Source organism: Tursiops truncatus, chromosome 1, assembly GCF_011762595.2.
Source record: "Tursiops truncatus isolate mTurTru1 chromosome 1, mTurTru1.mat.Y, whole genome shotgun sequence".
NCBI lineage: Eukaryota > Metazoa > Chordata > Mammalia > Artiodactyla > Delphinidae > Tursiops > Tursiops truncatus.
This window is the reverse complement of record NC_047034.1, coordinates 146,479,548-146,499,449: the sequence shown is the minus strand read 5'-3', so window position 1 is coordinate 146,499,449 and position 19,902 is coordinate 146,479,548. Positions and strand designations below refer to the sequence as shown.

At 46.0% G+C, this 19,902-nt stretch overlaps 3 protein-coding genes across 14 annotated transcripts in view; 1 reads left to right on the top strand and 2 right to left on the bottom strand.

Annotated features, from left to right (window-relative positions):
• Positions 1–753: 753 nt before the first annotated feature.
• LOC109550386 (uncharacterized) lies at positions 754–4,362 on the bottom strand. Of its 10 annotated transcripts, XM_073790503.1 has the most exons (9): positions 4,030–4,362; positions 3,696–3,871; positions 3,563–3,596; positions 3,194–3,384; positions 3,001–3,082; positions 2,651–2,837; positions 2,470–2,537; positions 2,122–2,189; positions 754–1,029 (listed from the first exon to the last, which is right to left on the bottom strand). In XM_073790503.1, the coding sequence occupies exons 2-6, from the start codon at positions 3,771–3,773 to the stop codon at positions 2,737–2,739; spliced, it is 486 nt and encodes a 161-aa protein (XP_073646604.1). In that variant the 5' UTR covers positions 3,774–3,871; positions 4,030–4,362; the 3' UTR covers positions 754–1,029; positions 2,122–2,189; positions 2,470–2,537; positions 2,651–2,736. The 10 variants fall into 10 exon arrangements, 6 of the variants coding, with proteins under 6 accessions (XP_073646604.1, XP_073646593.1, XP_073646615.1 ...); XR_004529191.2 differs by having other exon boundaries at positions 3,175–3,384; positions 3,696–4,362; XR_012325315.1 differs by having other exon boundaries at positions 3,175–3,211; positions 3,696–4,362.
• Positions 4,363–4,417: 55 nt separating this feature from the next.
• MMACHC (metabolism of cobalamin associated C) lies at positions 4,418–8,821 on the top strand. Of its 2 annotated transcripts, none has more exons than XM_004326235.4 (4): positions 4,418–4,554; positions 6,342–6,536; positions 7,264–7,416; positions 8,018–8,821. In XM_004326235.4, the coding sequence occupies exons 1-4, from the start codon at positions 4,474–4,476 to the stop codon at positions 8,429–8,431; spliced, it is 843 nt and encodes a 280-aa protein (XP_004326283.1). In that variant the 5' UTR covers positions 4,418–4,473; the 3' UTR covers positions 8,432–8,821. The 2 variants fall into 2 exon arrangements, with proteins under 2 accessions (XP_004326283.1, XP_019793456.1); XM_019937897.3 differs by lacking the exon at positions 4,418–4,554 and adding an exon at positions 4,682–4,835.
• Positions 8,822–9,545: 724 nt separating this feature from the next.
• PRDX1 (peroxiredoxin 1) overlaps positions 9,546–19,902 on the bottom strand; it is a 44,859-nt gene continuing 34,502 nt past the window's right edge. For both annotated transcript variants that reach the window (XM_019937898.3, XM_004326232.4), the window contains exons 2-6: positions 18,328–18,444; positions 15,883–16,036; positions 15,251–15,373; positions 14,799–14,929; positions 9,546–9,901 (exon numbers count right to left, since the gene is read on the bottom strand). In XM_019937898.3, the coding sequence (XP_019793457.1) occupies positions 9,816–9,901; positions 14,799–14,929; positions 15,251–15,373; positions 15,883–16,036; positions 18,328–18,433 (600 nt within the window). In that variant the 5' untranslated portion in view covers positions 18,434–18,444 and the 3' untranslated portion in view covers positions 9,546–9,815. The remainder of the gene's footprint in view (positions 9,902–14,798; positions 14,930–15,250; positions 15,374–15,882; positions 16,037–18,327; positions 18,445–19,902) is intronic.

The window sequence follows — 19,902 nt, the reverse complement described above, 5'->3', positions numbered from 1 at the left end:
CACGGGTTCGCGCCCCGGTCTGGGAAGATCCCACATGCCGCGGAGCGGCTGGGCCCATGAGCCACGGCCGCTGAGCCTGCGCGTCCAGAGCCTGTGCTCCGCAACGGGAGAGGCCACAACAGTGAAAGGCCCGCGTACCGCAAAAATAAATTAATTAATTAATTAAATTAAATACAGCATTGTTTCTCATCATCAAAAAAAAAAAAATTTAAAGAATAGTATTGAATCATAAAATTTGTTTCAATTAATAAATACATACATTTATATTTACTATGCTACAATGTAAACTGTATTTCTTACTGGAGGTCACAGTCAAAAAGCCCTGAACGCCATTGGACTAGAGGTAGAGACTGAAAGAAGAGACACTAAGGAGGAGACTGCTGCAGAAATGCAGCCTGGACTGCTGAGGATGAAGAAATATGGAGGGGCTAGAGTGAGCCTCAAGAGGCAGAAGCTGAAAAAAAAGGAGAGGAAGCCTTCTATTTGCCAGGTCAAAGGCCCACCAGAGTGTCTTGCCCTCCTCTGCATCCCCATAGCAGTACTGCCCCAGAGCATTGTCCTACCTCATTCTACCCACCAGAATGGGAGCTCTTCCTTCCAACGTCCACTGAGCACAGGGCTTGCACTCAGAAGATACAGTTATAAATGTCTATGAACTTGGACTTCAGAGAGAGAGGTGACAGGAAGCAGTCAAGTCACAGGTACAGCTGAGTCTATCCCATGTGGGTGCTGATTCACAGAAAACACATCAGGCAGGATTAAACCATTTTATTGCTTGTGGGTAAGGCTGGACAGGCAGTGACAAACCTCAGTAGGGAGGGCAAACACCAGCTAGATCAAGAGGGGAGGGGAAGGGGACCCAGAAACAGGACCTTGGAAGGGAAGGTGAGCAAAGAAGACATCATCCTACTGCTCTTACAAGTCCTTACAGTCACTCAGGAGCATCTTGGGGCCCTTAAAGTATAGGGCTCTGGGCCTGGAGCTGAAAGCTGCTGGGCTGCAGGTTAGAAAGGGTATGCCTCTGGAGATCTAAGAGGAAAGAAAGGGAAGAGAGAACAAATCATCAGCAAGCACTGTGATACATACAGACCTAGGCTGTGGGCCCTGATGGGGAAGGACATAAAGGCCTGACTCGGGATAAGGAGCAACGGAGGTTGATGGATTCACAAAGAAAGAGGCAGAGACTCCATTCTACCCAATGTCAAACAATTAGGCAGCTGGCATCCAGGCACCATTCAGATTCAGCTTCCCCAAGATCCATGCCTTACCCCCACCTAGCTACCTTAAAAGTTCCCAACTACTGTTACTGTCTGGAAGACTGACTTCAGAGCTAGATGAAGAAAGAGACATGGCGAAGGTGGCAGCCAGGGGCAGCTTAGACTGGAGGACGTGAACGGAGGTCCTGCAAAGGGGAAAGAATCAGAGGCAGAGATGGTGATGGTGGGTCAAGGGGGCCCTCCCAGCACAGAACTGTCCTCCTTCCTGAGGCTAGGACTCCAGTCCCCTCCCCCTTTATCCTCCAAATATATAGAAATACCTCGGTGACTCTGTGTCAAGTAAAGAATGCCCAGTACTGCCCGTATGGGCTGCAACCCCTACCATACCACCCCTACCAGCCCATTTCAAATTTAAGATAGCTAGCTGAACTTTGGTCCCTAGTGCCTGGTCTCTGTGAGACGAATCCCTTCCACTACCGCAAGCACCCACACTCCCTGAACTGAGGGGGTCGTGCTCCCACCGGGCATCCTGGACCTCTGTCCTGGCAGTCTCCAGGGTGTGACTTTTGCCCTCCTGGCCACTTTCCAGCTGATCCAACATCTGCCAGACCATGGGCCCAGGTAGGACCAAACCTCTCCCTCTCCAGAAGCAACTCCCCCTCCCCACAATTAGCCTCTTCAGCACACTTGGAACCCTCATGTGGACAAAGATAGTTTCTCATGGCCTGGAGCAGAGGGCTTGGGAAGAAGAGATTTGGAGGCAGGTGGAGTCAGCACAGGGAAGAGAAGGAAAGAGATAGAGATAGGAGAGGGTATCCTGGCCCGCCAGCAAAACAGGATAGACAGAGAAAGGACGGGGCCTCCAAAGGGAGATGTGAACAGATAGGTCCGATCCTGGTCCTACCTACCAGCTGTGGGCCTGAGCTTGCCGCCCCTCAGTCATCTGTTTCAGCAGCAGCTCCTGGTGCTGGCCTGCGGATGAGAGAAAATGTAAGGGGGATGTTCTCCAACTTGCTTCCTTCCCCTTCTCTGGCACTGAAAACTAGGACAGAAGCATTCTGGTCCAGCTGCTGAGAAGTTTCCAAGCTGACTGGGGAGACTAGACTCACACCATGAGAGGTAAGACAAAATATTTGGCCAGATTTCTAGGAAGCTCAAGCAGTCAGAGCTATGGTCATTTATTAGGAAAGCAAGAAGGCTTTCCAGAAAAGGGAACAGGTGACTTCATACCCACCCCCAATCTTTTACTCACTCAGCTGGTCCTGCAGCAACTTCAATTCCTCCCAAAGAATCTCTGACTCCTCCCACAGCAGTTGCAGCCTGCAGGAATGACAGCAGTGTCATTCTAAAGCCAATTAACAAGCCCAGAGGAGGCTACCAGAGTACCAGGAGTTCAGAGGCCTGAAGAAGGCGAGGTTTTGCCCATCACTTACTCATTCTGCAGCTCTTGGTGAAGGCCACTGGTAGCACTGCACTTTTGTGGTCCTGTTTGTATTTGGGCTCACGCCTGTTCCTGTACCTAGCTTCGAAGGCCCTGCAGTTCCCTTCTCAGCCCCTCCAGGCGTTGCTCCAGGAGAAGGACCCTTTGCTCTGGGCCCCCCTGCAGCAACCTTAGTGATGCTGTAGTGGGACAAGTTGGGGATCAGCCCCTCTAAGAACTTCACACATGAGCCTAGAGACTCCACTTGCAAATCAAGACACAAGCACACACACAACAGGAGTGCAACAAAATGTGTTCACACATATGAGACTGTGTATATGAAGAAAAGAACTGATCAGATACCTTCTAGGGCAGAGATCTGGTACTTCTGCTGCTCTCGCTCTTCCAGCAGGCCCTGCACAGCCTGCCTTAGTGCCTCAGTCACCTACCCAGGCAGAAAAACCACACGATCTATTATGCAAGGGGTTCCCCCAACCCCTGGTATCCTCCTCTCACGCAAACCCCAAACATACTCACCTAGGATTCCATGCCTCACCTGAGCCTGGGATCGAAGCTGGGATCGAAGAATAGTAAATTCATCCCAGAGAGAAGATGCACTACGGGCCTCAGCCCAACTTAGTCTCTCTGGGACAATGGGAGTCTCTAGAGCCCAAGGCTGTTGAGCTTGGACTCCTGACTGGGGAGGCAAGTAATGAGGGGAAATCCAGGTCCCAGTCAGGTCTCCTGCTGAGGGAATAAGGAAGGGACGAGTGCAAAGCCTATTGGGGGGGTGGGGGGGCGAAATGTTTATTCAGGAAAATAAAAAGCTGGAATTTGCAAGGACTAGTGGACGGCATAGGCACTGGAAAAAGGCAGATTCTGGAAAGAGAAAAGGCTGAGGGATAGGTAGAAAAAGGAACAATACCCGTGGTGGAGACTCCAAGGGGATACAGCCTTTGCTGCAAAAAAACAAATGCACAGGCCAATGAGTTCTGTCTTGCAGTCCTTTAACCCACAGCCCCTAAACCAGAAGGCGGGGGACTCAGGCGCCTCCTCACCTTAATCCTGGCCACATTTCCGTCAGTAGCATTGAGAAGCGCATCGAGGTGCTCAGACCATCTCAGGCTCCTACTCATAGCCTGCGGCAGAGCTCTGGCTCCCTGGCATCTTGTGCCCTTGCTCTCCCAACTGTGGGCACCCAAGGCACAGCCCAGGAAAGACCACAACGTCAGATCTAAAGAGGTGAGTGGGGGATGCAATAATAAAGGTAAGGATGCAGTATCAGACCAAAACTACGCCTCTGGGACTAGTCAGGGGAGCAACGTCCTTGGGGAACTGGTGGAAAAGCGGGATGCCCTGATACGCAGATATCAGGTGGGAGTTAAAAGGTACCGAATCTTGGTCGAGACCTCTCCAGACGCACGACACTTGCGCCATCACACCGAACTACTGCCGCCGCCCGGTTCAAACCTTACGGTAGGCCGGGAAAGCCCGCCTTCGCACTGGTCTCCGCGGTGCCACTTGGGAAACTGAGTTCACCTCTACTGGAGACAGCTGGTGATGCAGGCTACCGAACTACGTTTCCCTAGAAGCAACACGCGCAGTCACAGCCCCACCGTGAAGCTTGCCGGGAAACTGAGTCTTTCGGCTTCTGTAGTGGCTGTCTCTAAGGACCGAATGAACTACGTGTGCCAGGATGCATCGCGCAGAGCCAACGAAGTCCCGCTGCCGATCCCAGTAGTTCTGGGGAAATGGAGTCCAAGCTGCCTCAAAGCTTAACGTCCCGAGTTACCTTGAGACTCCATTCCCCAGCAGGCTCAGCGTGTAGCGTGCGCTATGGAGCCGCAAGTAGCAGAGCTGAAGCAGAAGATTGAGGACACGTTGTGCCCTTTCGGCTTCGAGGTTTACCCCTTCCAGGTTGGTTTATCCCTACTGTGGTGCTAGGGCGAAGTGTATGGTTGGCTTCGGTGCCACCGGCGTGAGGCCCTGGAGTCCTCTGAACTTTCCCGAGCTCTTCTGGCCCCGTGTTCGTTTGACGTATCGGGACAGGGTCTCAACGGGCGCTTGGGCTAAACGGGTAGAGAACTGTTGCAGGTTTGTCCTTTTACCCTCATACAATGCCGGATTGATGAATAGGAGACACCATATGATCCAGTAACTCTGTGGCTTTGTCACCTATGTAGTTTACAGGAAGAAAGGTACTGTGGGGCCAGAGTCATTTTGGAAGCTTCCCGAAGGAGTTGGGAGGAGGGCAAGGCCTGGAATGTTTGCATGGCTAGAATTTTGGTCATCTGATTAGCGAAGGGCATTCATGGTGTTGAGCAAGCAGACAGTTGGCTGGGTTGTTCCATCTACCAATAAAAGGTTACATTCATGATGTTGCCAGTCACCAGTGCTGGGCTGGGTATATAAACTATACACTTGCCTGACACAGAAGTCTGGCATCACCACCTACCCTTGTTCCCATAGGTCCATTTCCCTATATCCAGTGTCCCCTGCACTGAACCCTGTGCTTGGAAACAAAGCTAAGTCAACTCAGCTTGAGCCTTTTGCCTGATGCTTACGAGGCAGCCCACTTCCACCCCTTCCACTGAGTGGCACACAGCAGTGCTGGGAGAGGATTATAGAGGAAGAAGTAGGTTGGATCTAGCCTCAGAGAGGCTTCCCTGGAAAAAATGGAGTTGAACTATATATGAAAAGATAGATTGGAAGGTTATGTACATCCCAAATATCAGGAAGAGCTTGAATAAAGGTGTTGAGGTAGTAGTGGTGGATGGCAGGTATGAGGGAGAGTGGGGATGCCTAGCTGGTGCAATCAGGTAGGCCTGGATAGGGGGAGCTATGGTATTGAACAGTGCCATATACAGCCCTGCCAATCATCCTAAGCTCCTCCTTCTCTCACCTCCCTAGCTCCACATACAATCAGCCACTGAGACCTTTAGCAATCTGTCTCCTATCCCAGATCCATTTCCTTCCATTCAACCCATCTATGCTCTTGGTCCAGGCCACTATTTATCATTTGAATTTCTGCAGTAACCTACTTGCTGTCACTTTACCTCCATTCCATCCTCCACACTGCAGCCAGACTGATCTAAAACTGATCATGTCAGTTTACTCCTTAAATCTTCAATGGCTAGCCCCTCATTGTCACCAAATTAGACCCATATTCCTCAAATTGGTAGTATTCAAGGCCAGTCAGTCTTACTCCTACTGATCTCTCCAGGCTTCTCTCCCTCTGCTCCCCTCTACAGATGCTTCACTTCTGTCAAACTAGACAATTTGCTATTCTCCAACTATGCCTTGCACTTTTTACCTCTTTGTTTATGCTGGGACCTATTTAAAACACATACCAGATTCTCCCTCTCCACGTCAGCCTGTAAGTTTCCTTCCTAGCCTTCAAGACTCAGCTTCCAAGCCTTTTCAAATTTCAGAGGGCCTTCACTGGCTCTGTTATTGCACTAATCACAATATAATCAATTTTTTTTGTCCTTAGTTTTTTATGAATTCTTTGCCTCTCTATTGTAACTCCATGTCAGATTCAGATGCGTCCCCATAAACACACATCATACATCAGTAGAATTTCATTGATTGAATAAGAGGGAGGCTGGGCAAGATGCATGAAGCCTTGAATGCAAAGCTAAGGTATGGGCCTGGCTAAGGCCTAAGTTGGCCCTCTTGTGTGGCCTGAATTTTCTCTGTTCCAGGTGGCATGGTACAATGCACTCCTGCCTCCAGCCTTCCACCTGCCCCTGCCAGGACCTACCCTGGCCTTCCTGGTACTCAGCACACCTGCCATGTTTGACCGGGCCCTCAAGCCCTTCCTGCAGAGCTGCCACCTCCAACCACTGACTGACCCTGTGGACCAGTGTGTGGCATACCACCTGGGCCGTGTTAGAGAGGTGAGCAACGCTGGCTGTAGCCTTCCCCAGCTTCAAAACCTGCATCTGCTTCCAGCTCCTTGAAGCTTAGTGCAGGATCTAGACCTGCCTAGGGCTAGGAGCCACTTCCCGGGCAGAAGGGTATCCTAAAGCCAGCCTTGACAATGTGATCTCTCCCCATTCTGCCTTCTCACCCCGGGTTTGGCCACCACCTCTAGCAGCCCCCCAGGTCTGAAACCAGTCTCACTCACCCTTCACTGATGGACAACTATATGATCAGATTTCCCTTGGCCTCCAAGGGAAATGGGAATAAGCCCAACATTCCCCACGCATCTCTCACCTTTCTTTGCCCTAGACCTGGAAGCTTTATGCTGTCTTTGGGGTCTTTTGAGGACAGAATACTCCCCCACTACACACTTTACATGTATATACACACGTACACATACACTGGGTCTCCCCAAAGCTGGGCCATGTCTTCCTCCACATTGGGCCTCCGGAGGGCAGAGCCAAGTCACCCCTCATAAAGGTTTCTGAACAAGACTGTATTTCCCTTCAAACATGGGCCCTCTTAGACACAATATTGCTTTCTTCACGCTGGAGCCCCCAGCCCCACTCCAAGTTTAAGATCATGTTTCCCCTTTAAACATGACTTCTGAGGACAGGGCCGTGTTAACACAACTTAAGGCTCTGTTGGACATGGTCATGATTCTTCTTGTGCTAAAAGCTTCCATCTCGTTCTCTATCACAGAGCCTCCCAGAGATGCAAGTAGAAATCATCGCTGACTACGAGGTACACCCAAACCGGCGCCCCAAGATTCTGGCCCAGACAGCAGCCCATGTGGCAGGGGCAGCTTATTACTACCAACGACAGGATGTGGAGTCTGACCCCTGGGGAACCCAGGTCAGAGGGTAAATATTAATGAATAGGGGCTGAGAAAGAAAAGGAAAGGAAAATCCCTCAAGATTTCAAGTCCCAGGCGTTCCCTGGAGGCCTAGTGTTTAGGATTCCAGGGTTTCACTGCCATGGCCCGGGTTCATTACCTGGTTGGGGAACTGAGAATCCCGCAAACCGCGAAGCACAGCCAAAAGAAAAAAAAGATTTCAGGTGTCATTCTTCCACCTCCCCTGGGTAAAGGAATTGATGGGTACAATCCAGGACAAAGATGCACCATGGTCAGGGGTCTGGTTCCTAGGGACACAGAGAACTAGTCTGTTCTTAGTCTTTGTGATAGAATGGAGGGGGCAGAGCTGTGATTAGAGTGGTGAGACTGGGAAGCTGAAGTTCAGCTCAAGGAACGTTTCCTTGTGGTCAGTGACTTCATGAAAAAAGTTGCCAGGAGAGGGAATAGAGGAGTCCAGTCAAGGACTGACAGAGGCTCACATGTAGACTCAGAATGAGAAATGAGAATGAGTAAGTGAACAAACCTAGCTTGCATTGCTGGTAGCTGGATTTGGTGCCAAGACGACCTCCATGACTGTCTTCTTTTTTACCCACTCCCCAGCACATATCAGGTGTGTGCATACATCCCAGATTTGGGGGCTGGTTTGCCATCCGAGGGGTCGTGCTGCTGCGAGGAATAGAGGTGCCAGATCTGCCACCCACAAAGCCCCTCGACTGTGTACCTGCAAGAGCTGACCGGATCACCCTGCTTGAACGCTTCAACTTCCATTGGCGTGACTGGACTTACCGGGATGCTGTACCACCTCAGGAGCGCTACTCAGAAGAGCAGAAGGCCTACTTTTCCACTCCGCCTGCCCAACGCTTGGCCTTACTGGGCTTGGCCCAGACCTCAGAGGAGCCTAGCTCTACATCCCAAGAGCTTCATTTCACCACATTCATCCCCAGGAAGCCTCAGAATCCCAGCAGAGGCTGGCTCAGCCCCAGGGTCTCACCACCTGCATCCTCTGGCCCTTGATACCCTCCCCTCCCCTGTGGGATCCTCATTTATGACAGTTGCACCTGCTGGGACTTATTTGGCTAGACAAGATTTTATTGGGTACAAGATGATCATTTTTGATAAAGAATTATAGTAGAGATATTAAATGAAGATAACAAGGCTTAAAGAAGTTTGGTCAAAAGACCAAAGCAGATCCAGACTTGCCACCTGCCTTGGAATGTGGGATTATTACCTGTTACCATTTCTCTGCAGTGCTTCAAGATGCTACTTGTTACAGGGTTTAAGAAGCAACTATCCCCTAAATAACGGTACCTGCCTCAGAGGGTTCTTATGGAGACTGAATAAATATGAAATAGTACCTGGCATATAATAAGCTATTATTAAAGGCCCCAGGAATCCTATACTGCCGCTCATAGTTCGTACTTGTCTGAATACTGGAGGGGTAGGTAGGCTGGGGTAGCCGTGTCTGGAAGGTGTCTAGAAGGGCACCACATGATATACAGAAGGATTCTCAGTCCTGAATCTGCCCTAGCCTCAAGAGCCCAGGAGGAATCCACCTTTGCCCCACTGACAACCCTCCCTCAGGACAATGATATGAGAATAAGAACTACCCTTAAATCAAGGATAGAAACCCAGGGAAGCCAAGAGGTGCTCAGCACTGTGCTTTTGACACAGAAACCTACCCTATGAACACCAGCGCTGTGTTTGTCTCCCCCTCCCCCTTTTAGTTCCAAAGGTACTGAAGCCTCTAACTCTGATCTTTTTACAGAACCAGTACCAGGCATTTATCAGAAGAGGCCAAGCTTCAGGTTTTCATACAGCCCTCCCAGTAGTGTAAAAGTAAATGTCAGTAATCTCATTGGGCTCTTAACCTGCAACCCAGCCTATAGCAAAAATTGCAGTGCCTTGGCCAGTACTGTAGTAGGAGGCCTTGCTCTTCTCCAGATATGGTGAAATGAAACACCTTGCTTCGAGGTCCATCCTCTGTATGTACTTGCATTTCCCCTCAATATAATTTCCTGATTCTGAGACACTCTCACACCTCATTTTCCCCTAAAGAGGGAAAAGCAAAAGGTAAATTCCTCTTACACTCAAAGGCTAATGTCCCCCCTGAAATGAAGAATCAACAAGGTCTCAGCTCAAGTTTAATAAAACTACAAAAGACCAAAAGCGATAACCTACTACTATACACATCAGTTTGCCTGCCCCATAATACAGCTCAGGCCATTCCCCCCAGAGGAAGAAAGCCTGGCCTCCCCAGCCCCTGCAGGAAAGGCCTGTCCTGTCCCACACCACATCTGGGCTGAGTGCAAGGTCTTGTGTTTTAAGTATGATAATAGTACAAAAGAGGTTTTGTTCTCATGGCCACCTACTGCAGCCTGGCCCTAAAATGGCCCAGTGCTCACTTCTGCTTAGAGAAATATTCTTTGCTCTTCTGGACATCAGGCTTGATGGTATCACTGCCAGGCTTCCAGCCAGCTGGGCACACTGCAAAAGAAAGGATACTAATTAATAACCTGATCAGTGGTGAGCTCCACCCTCCCAAGGACAAGTGGATGCCTCAAAACCAAATGTGAGCCCTAAAGAGCAACATTCAGGCACCAGGAAACCTACCCTGCAGTCTGAGATCATTCAGCCTTTTAGTTCAAAGCTATAAATATGTAATTTAATCCTCACCAGAGCCCTAATTACTATGATACCTAATTTGTTCACAGAGTAACTGAAATTTAAAGAAATTAAGTAACAGCTTCAACTTTATACTTTGTTCTAAAAATAATCTGTCTAAAGCATGTACAGCAAAATATTACGATTTTGTTAACAGTAGGTAGTAGGTAAGTGGGTATTCATGTGTTCTCAGTAATTTTATGTATGCTTCAAAAATGCACCTTTGAAAAATAAGCTTAAATGCTCTTCAACAGATGGTGCTGGAACAGCTGGATTTCCACATGTAGAACAATGAAATTGGACATCTATTCATACCATACACAAAAAGTTTACTCGCAAATGGATCAACAGCCTATATACCATAAACTCTTTGAAGAAAACACAGGGTGGTCAAACTTCATGACCTTAGATTTGGAAATGTATTCTTAGACATGATACTGAAAACACAAACAACAGTAAAAAACATAAGGTAAATTGGACTTGATTGACATTAAGGACTTTTGTAGATTAAAGGACATTATGGAGTGAAGACAACCCACAGAATGGGAAAAAATATTTATAAATCATATCTGATAAGGGATTAATAGCCAAAATTGAAATCCAGAACTCCCACAGCTCAACAGACAACCCAATTCAAAAATGGGCAAAGGACTTGAAAAAAGACATATCTCCAAAGATATACAAATGGTCAAATAAACATATGAAAATATGCCGTCACTAGTCAAAACTACAATGAGATACCACTTCACATCCCCTAGGATGGCTAGTTTAAAAAAAAAAGGAAAGTAAATGTTGGGAAGGATGTAAAGAGCCCTTGGTATTGCTGGTGGGAATGTAAAATGGTGCATGTGCTGTGGAAAACAGTTCGGCAGTTCCTCAAGAATCTAAACATAGAATTACCATGTGACCCAGCAATTCTACTCCTATATATAGCCCCAAAGTAACTGGAAACAAGGATTCAGACACCAGTTCACCAATATTTTAGCAATATTATTCACAATAGCCAAAAGGTGGAAACAACCTGCTAACAGATGGATACACATAACTCTGTGTGTGTGTGTGTGTGTGTGTGTGTCGGAATATTATTCAGCCTTTGAAAATAATAATGTTCTGATACATACTACAGCCTGGATAAACCTTGAAAACATTATGCTAGGTGAAAGAATCCAAACACCAATGGATAATACTATATGATTTCACTCACATGAAACACCTAGAATAGGCAAATTCATAGACACAGAAAGTAGAAGTTTACCAAAGGCTGGAGGGAAAGGGGAATGGTAAGTTATTGCTTCATGGTTACTACTGCCTGTTTGGGATGATGAAAAAGAGAAACAGTGGTGATAGATGTACAACACTGTGAATGTAATTAATGCCACTGAATTATGCACTCAAAAAGGTAAATTAGGGGCTTCCCTGGTGGCGCAGTGGTTGAGAGTCCGCCTGCCAATGCAGGGGACACGGGTTCGTGCCCCCGTCCAGGAAGATCCCACATGCCGCAGAGTGGCTGGGCCCATGAGCCATGGCCGCTGAGCCTGCGCGTCCGGAGCCTGTGCTCCGCAACGGGAGAGGCCACAACAGTGAGAGGCCCGCGTAATGCAAAAAAAAAAAAAAAAAAAAAAAAGGTAAATTATATATAACCACAATAAAAATTGATTAAGGTAGTGACTTGCCCCCATACCCAAGAAAAATGTAAGCTAAAAAATGACAAAGCTAGGACTGTGTAAACCCTAACACTAAGCTGCTTCTTCCCTCTAGCAGCCCTTCAGAGATCTGAAAGCAGCAAACAGTTTTCCTTCTCAGTGTTCCTTAACTCTGCCAAACAAGAATGCCTGAAATAAGGGGCACAACCTCCACAGAAGGTCCTGCTTGTTTCACTAAGTAACTGCCTGCTATACCTTGGTAAGCAAAAGGTCCAAGTTTGAATCTTTCGCACACTTTATGCAGAAAAGCACCTTTCAACCTTTCCAACGATCCTAAGTTAGCAATGCTCCTTGGGCAAACCTGAGGAAAGTGAGGCAAGGGAACCAATCTCTGATTTTCTACTCTATTTGCTGTTTAGTCTTCTAGGAAGCATGTAGTCAGCAAAGTTCAGTAATGGAGCAGCAAAAATCTCACTTGCTCAGGTGAGAGAGGGGAAGCCCCTTTCAGTCCAAGGATGTCAAAGCCTCAGATGTCAGACACTGCAAACAGCAGTCTGGGAACAAGGTATGGAGGGAACAAGCACTAAATGGCAAACCCAGCTGCTTTACAAAATCTCCATTTGATTGTGACACAGTCATTAGCTTTAGTGGCACCAAAGGATTAGAACACAGGTCCTAAGCATAAACAAGCTTCCAAGAATAAAAAGCAACATAAAAACAGAGACCAGACCCAGAGCCACCCTGTAGTTTGCCAGCAGGGAGACCAAAGATTCTTCTGTCCAGGAATACAAATGATACAAAGATAGGAGGAATAATGAACCAGAAAGAAGGACCTTGACAATTTAGTCTCCTTGGCACTAAAGCCTCTTGGCACTTAAGACTGTACCATAACTAATGACAGGACAGAAAGATCCACACTTGGATGTTTCACTCATACCCAACAGTGCTGGTTTTTCAGAATCAATATGGAGCCCAGAAGAACTGGCTGAGTCCCACATTTACCAGCTTTCAAGTGCAGCTGAAGTACCACAACTCTCGCCAACACAGAAGGCCCTAAACAATGACTTTTTCAGCATTTGAAATTACCTAAGAAAAAGAGGGCTTTGAATTTGGATCCCAGTTCCACCATTAACTATGAATATATACTGTGTTTAAATATTGGTTTATTTGTCCTTAAAAATAGGAATATAGGATTTTTTCAGTAAAAAATTTCTCTATGGAAATTGTCAGTTCCACCCTTCTCTCTGCTAAAATGTAATGTAGTTCACTTAAAGACCCCTTCCCCGCAAAAAAGTGTAAAATTCAAGATCAAAAAAAATTTTTAGGTAAAAATAGGAACATAGGATATACAAACATAAGGTCATTATGTTGTACACCTGAAAATAATATAATGTTATATGTCAATTATATCTCAATTTAAAAAATAGGAATGCGGGGTTATTTGTCAAATAAACAACACATGACAGCACGTCATATAGACTGCCTGGTTGGTATTTACATGCTCTCAAGTGGGAACTATCATACTATAAGCCATAAAAGGCTGCGCACAGAAAGCTGTGCCTGTTCTAATGGGATGGGAAGCAGCAGAGAACAATAGAGTGTGAAGAAGCAAGCTTCACAGAGTCATGAAAGCTTGGGTTCAAGAGTCTATGCAAGGTCCTAGCAAAGTCCAGTAAAGGGCCGACTTGGCCACTCCACAGTGCCTTCCGTCTTTGTACTGAACTTCATTCTCCACCAGGGGGCAGTCTCAGCAGCTGTCTGCTCCTTTAATCCAGAGTAAAGCCCACACATGCTTCTGCAAATGGTGCCTTCTGATTCCCATTACCTATTAGCCTTCCACTCTAGTCAAGCTAGCACTTTTGGGTCCCCCAAAAAAACACCACTAATCCAGACTCTTAACTTCCACCTCCTTTAACTCACAAGATCAGAGCTGAAATGAGCCTTAGAGAGCTAGTCAGAACTACTTATTTTCTAGAGAAAGAAAATGAGATGTAATAAGACAAGAAATTTGTCCAAGTCCACCTGCGCACTTGATATCAGTAGCACTTGATCACAACCATCTTACCCTCAATCATATTAAGCTGGGGTGGGGGTGGGGTTCAAGATCCCCTCCCCCTACATACCCAGCACCTGCAGCAGATGGAGGAGCCGAGTTCTTAAAACTCAACCCAGTTGGGATAAGGCTATCTCATTCCAAGCAACAACTACACTGGGCAGAAGTGGGGAGCTGTCAAAAGCTACAGCCTTATAAACTCAAAGGCTGGGAGCAAGTAGTTCAGGACTTTATCAAAACACTGCAATGAGAGAATATATAAGGAGAGAAGGGCTAGAGCAGTAAGAAAGACCTGCACTCTAGCAAATGCTAGATAAAAACCGTAAATTGAATCTACTCGGTCATGTTCAGACTCACAAGAACATCGTCTTTCATCCTGAAACTTCTAACGAAGAACCTTGGTATTTCATCTCAAACCCTTCAGCCCTAACCCCTCCTTCCTTAGAAAAATTTTTATATTGAGCATATATATAGTTTGGTATTTGTTGATTATAAGTCTTACAAATACAACCACATTGCACCAACAGAATGGATTTTTAAAAGATAAAAATGTATTAACTGTTTCTACCTACTGTCTTTGGATAAGTTATCTTAGTCCTATTTTCGTTTCATTTTCCAAAACTGGTTGGACATTACCCCAATGAAACAAATATGGTCTACAGGGATTAAGCTCTCCCCCCAGTAAACACTTGTCAAGAGCGGCATGGTTCATGTCTAGGTGTGATTCCCAGCCTTTTGTTTCGCCCTTAACACACCCTATGGGATCCTCCTACACTCTTTTAATAAGTTGAATCTGCAGCAGTGAGCGATACTAAGTGATCAGGGCAGAAGCTGGGAATACGCGGTTGGAACAAGAAGCCTTTATATTCTCCTCCCCAGGCTTTTCCATTGCCCCACCCCCACAACCCACTATAATTCAGAGATGGCAACTTCTTGAAGAGACATAATCACCCTTTTATCTGGTAGACTTTGTTCCTCCCATCTTTCCCACTCCGCTGTCCTGTCACCAGGCAGACTGACTTACCTTCCCCATGTTTGTCAGTGAACTGGAAGGCCTGAACCAGTCTCAGTGTCTCATCCACAGAACGGCCAACAGGAAGGTCATTTATGGTGATCTGTCGAAGGATACCTTTATCATCAATAATAAAAAGGCCCCTGGAAAAAAGTATTAAAGGTTTGAGAAAGACAGTACAGTTTTAGAAATTGCTTTCTTAGAATAGAGAAGAAATGGAAATAGGCTGGTCTCCCACACTTGCACTGGCCTTCCCCTTAGGCCCAGCATAAAAGAATGAAATGAAATCATGCCATACACCTTAAACTTACAGTGATGTCTATCAATTATTTCTCAATACAACAGGAAAAAAAATGAAATAAGAAAAAAGACTCCACAGATCAGGGCTCTACCTTTCAAATAAAAGGTCCTCAGCCAATCAGATAATTCTCCTGATGACTGTCAGCCCCCCAGCAGGTATATACCTGAATGAGATGCCTTCATCAGCCTTTAAGACCCCATAGTCCTGAGCAATGGTGTGCTTGGGGTCTGATATCAAGGGAATGTTCATGGGTCCCAGTCCTCCTTGCTTCTTGGGTGTGTTGATCCTACAGCAAAAAGCACACATACATTCATTCGAACTCTTGTGTAGCAAAAGCATTAACTATAACTATTCCTTCTCCTGTCCAACATTCCTAATCTTACTCCCCAGAAAACTTCAAACTTTTTCCAGCAGTAAAATAACCGGCTGAGGACAGTTAAGGTCACCAGGGTACACTCAGCTGTAATCCAAGCTGCTTTTTCTCTGCTGCCAGGTAGTAACAACAAGTCAGAGCATTTGTTCTCCTTCTATGAGCCAGAAATCAATACTTGAGAAAGTCTATTGCCAAAGCCTCCCAGTCCCAGTTGCTGCTTAATTTAAAAGTCCATATGCCTGGACTTCCCTGGTGGTACAGTGGTTAAGACTCTGCGCTTCCACTGCAGGGGGCACAGGTTCCATCCCTGGTCGGGGAATTAAGATCCCACATGCCACACAGCGCAGCCAAAAAAAAAAAAGTAGTAATTTTAAAAAAAGAAAAACAAAAAATCTCCATGCCAAATGGACCAAGAGGTTTACCATGCCAGGTGACAAAAGTGAGAATCCACAGAAGCACCAATCACTTGGCAGTTGAGTTTCTTAAATTCTTCTGCCTTATCACTGAAAGCAATGATCTCCGTGGGGCACACAAAGGTGAAGTCAAGAGGGTAAAAGAAGAACACAACATATTTTCCTGGGGGGAAATAAAAAAGCCCAAGTTAGCCTTTGAAATAGACTTCCTGGGAATTCCCTGGTGGCGCAGTAGTTAAAAATCCACCTGCCAATGCAGGGGACACGGGTTTGAGCCCTGGTCTGGGAAGATCCCACAGGCCGCAGAGCAACTAAGCCCACGTGCCACAACTACTCAAGCCCGCACGCCTAGAGCCCGTGCTCGGCAACAAGAGAAGCCCCCACTCTCTGCAACTAGAGAAAGCCCGCGTGCAGCAACGAAAACCCAACGCAGCCATAAATAAGTAAATAAATGTATTTTAAAAAAAAAAGGAAAGAAACAGACTTCCTTGCCTTATAGAGAATGTAAACCTGAAGACATTCTCCTATGGAAAAAAGCAGCCTTTCCAAGATGATGGCAGACACATTTGTTAAAATGCCAAGATGCTCAACAGAGAAGATTCCTTGCACCTACTGTCAGAACCTCTTCCACAAGAAAAAGTTCTTCATTTCCATGCTTTATTTTCCTGCCTCCATGTTAGCTGCCAACTACAGATAAACACTGTTCCATCTATTTTTGATCTCTGGATAGTTAAAATTAGCACAAACACCAAGTTCTCCAGTGAAGAAAAAAAGCAAAGACGCAATTATCTACTGGACAATCTAATGCCAATGCTTATATAATCAGTGCCCAGAAAGAGCCGAATTGCTGCATTCTCTGCTGCAAGGCAGTAAGACCAACAAGAGAAAGTCAGAACCTCTGCAATTCTTCCACAAGGAACCACAGTAATGTGATGGGTAAGATTTGTTTATTTGTTTATTTATTTAGGCTGCAGCGGGTCTTCCTTGCGGCACTAGGGATCTTCCCTGCAGTGTGCACGAGCTTCACTCTAGTTGTAGTGTGCAGGCTCTGTAGTTGTGGCGCACGGGCTTAAGTTGCCCCACAGCATGCCCGCAGCATGTGGGATCTTAGTTCCCCGACTGGGGATTGAACCCACGTCCCCTGCACTGGAAGGGGGACTCTTAACCACTGGACCACCAGGGAAGTCTCTGATGGCTAAGGTTTAAGTGATCACCTGAATAACCACAGATATGTTTCAAACAAGCCTGACAGGACAAGCAAAAAAAAAATTTATAAGGCAAAAGTTCCAAAACTTCTCCTGGTAGGTAACAGAATTTCTAGTTGCAATTTTATGAAACTCATTCTGATTACCAATTGAAGTATTCTAGATCTTCAACCTGAGGGCAGCTTCTCACCATACCTAATGGGCTGAGCTATTTGGAACAATTCCAAATATTCACTTATTTCCAGATAGCAACAATGTTTGAAAGTCAAAAACAAGCAGATCCTTTGGACATTCACTTTGAAAGCCAAAATCACTATAAACACACTCACCGAAGAAAACAACCTTCCTCAGAGGCTTTGCCTAACAAGCTACACAGCAGGTCAAGCCCTGGAGGGAACACAATAGCTCTTCCTAAACCTCATGCCTTTGCCCTTGAGCCAGAGTCACCTCCCTATGGTGCTACTTACCTTGTTTGCCAGGAGCTTCTCTCCATAGGGCCCCACTTATCTGCTCTCATTCCAACCAATATGTGTAATTTGTTAAGAAACCTAGTTACAGGTTCTACCCAAAAGCTGACTCTTGGAACCAACTGCTACACCATCAAGAAAGGTATACTTGACACCTGAGTTTCAGGTTTGCATTCTAAGGAATTTCTATTTTCAATTGTCCCAGAAGACCCTGCTGCTCCATGACTGCAAAATAAAAAGAACCTCATTAGAACTTGCTAGCTGTCTACTTGAAACTATTTAACAGAAAGGAGAGTTATTCTAATTGTGACACCAATTTTTCTCTGGGGGCAAAACAGTCAAGGGAATGTGCCTAAGCCCTCTGCCTAATACAGCAATCATGACACACATATTTCTTAAACTGAACTGAATATACAGTCTCACAGCTCCAAAGACTTTAGCTCTGAGACTTTAAATTGTTGAAGGCCTTTTATAACACGATAATGAGAATATCTCCAATAATATAATGAGGAGCAATACTGGGAAAATAATAAAGATATATGTCCAGACATAATGAAGCTTGTGCTTTCTCCAGAAGCAGTTTGGACTTAGGATAGCTACCCTGTGTTCACTGATGATAATCACCACTTCAATTCAATAGAAAGACAAAGCCTCTTACCCTGAAGACACAGGAGATATAAAAATCATTTTACAATCAAAAATATGACAAGAGATACAGAAAATGAACAAGCCATCCCTAGATTGTAACATAATTCCACATTAATGAACCTAACTACTCTTACCTTTGTAGTCAGATAGGCTGATATCTTTGAACTGACCATCTGGCATTACAGCAGTTGCTTTGAACTGGGGGGCATGGTGCCCAATTTTGGCATTTCCTGAAGACATATTGCGATCAGCTGGAAAAGATAAGAGGAAGTCAATTAGAAACAAGCCTTTTTTTTTTTTTTTTTGTGGTACGCCAGGCCTCTCACTGTTGTGGCCTCTCCCATTGCAGAGCACAGGCTCCGGACGTGCAGGCTCAGCGGCCATGGCTCTCGGGCCCAGCCGCTCCGCGGCATGTGGGATCCTCCCGGACCGGGTCACAAACCCGCGTCCCCCACATCAGCAGGCGGACTCTCAACCACTGCGCCACCAGGGAAGCCCCTGAAGTTTATTTTTGTTTTTATTTTTTTACCTTTTATTGGAGTACAGTTGATTTACAATGTTATGTTTTCATTTTAAAATGGAAATTTCTTTATCAATTGGAGTAAACTCTTACTGTTCCTGAACCATCATTCGTACAATTACATTTTCTTCTGTACTTTCATTACACACATGCAGAGACAGAAAGAGGTGGAAACTCTCAAACCTGGACCCAAATGCACAATGCCATTAACACTGAGCACCTGCTTCCCAGAAGCTGCCATGCTGCCCCTTCCCTGGACTGCACCTCCATCTGCCTTCAGAATGTGGTAAGCACACTTTGACCTTTCTCCAGGTAGATTTGCCCAAGACAGCACACACCCTAAAGCCAATCCAACTTTTTCAAGACGCAAAACCAAGATTTATGGCATCGGCTCTATTTCAAAATTCTAGGTGTTGTGTTTAAGGCCCAGAAGTCCTTTCAAAAATGGGTTTCTTACCTCGGGGCCAAGATTCTGGGGCAATAATAAGTAGAACAAGAGTCAATTTATTGCCAAAGAGTAATGTTACACTGAATTCACCCAGGTCAAGACCAAAATAAGAAGTTAAGATTTAACCCAGTAAGCCATCAGTTTGAAAGCGCCAAGAAACTAACTTTTCAAGTCCCCAAGTTCTTGCTTCATAATACCACAACCAAAAGAAACGTTGTAAGCATCGATTGCCACAAACTTTACCGCTTAACACCTTTAATAGCAAACCAAAAAACCAACCAGCAAGGCACAAAGCAACTTGGCAACCAAACACAGGATGTGACCCTAACATAAATGGCTTTCTTGTCCAAACCTGATTTTCCAGGGGGCCCCCAAGACCACTAAAGCACAACCAGTGGTGGGGGATGGGAAGCTGCTGGACTTCTAGTCTGTGTGTTCCCTTCAGGAAATCTCCCCTTGAACTTCTGTGGAGGAAGCCACTCCCCAAAAACTCACTGCTGGACTTCTAGTCGGTGTGTTCCCTTCAGGAAATCTCCCCTTGAACTTCTGTGGAGGAAGCCACTCCCCAAAAACTCACTTCAGGTACCCTCTCTGCCACTCCCATCATCACCCCCACCCTAGCACTTAAGAAAACACCAGCAGAAGAGTGCGCAGTCTTCACAGAGGGCATTTAGGATCACCACAAACCCATTCTGCAGATAGAGAACTAAAGACGGAGAACGGAATCTTAATATCTGAAGC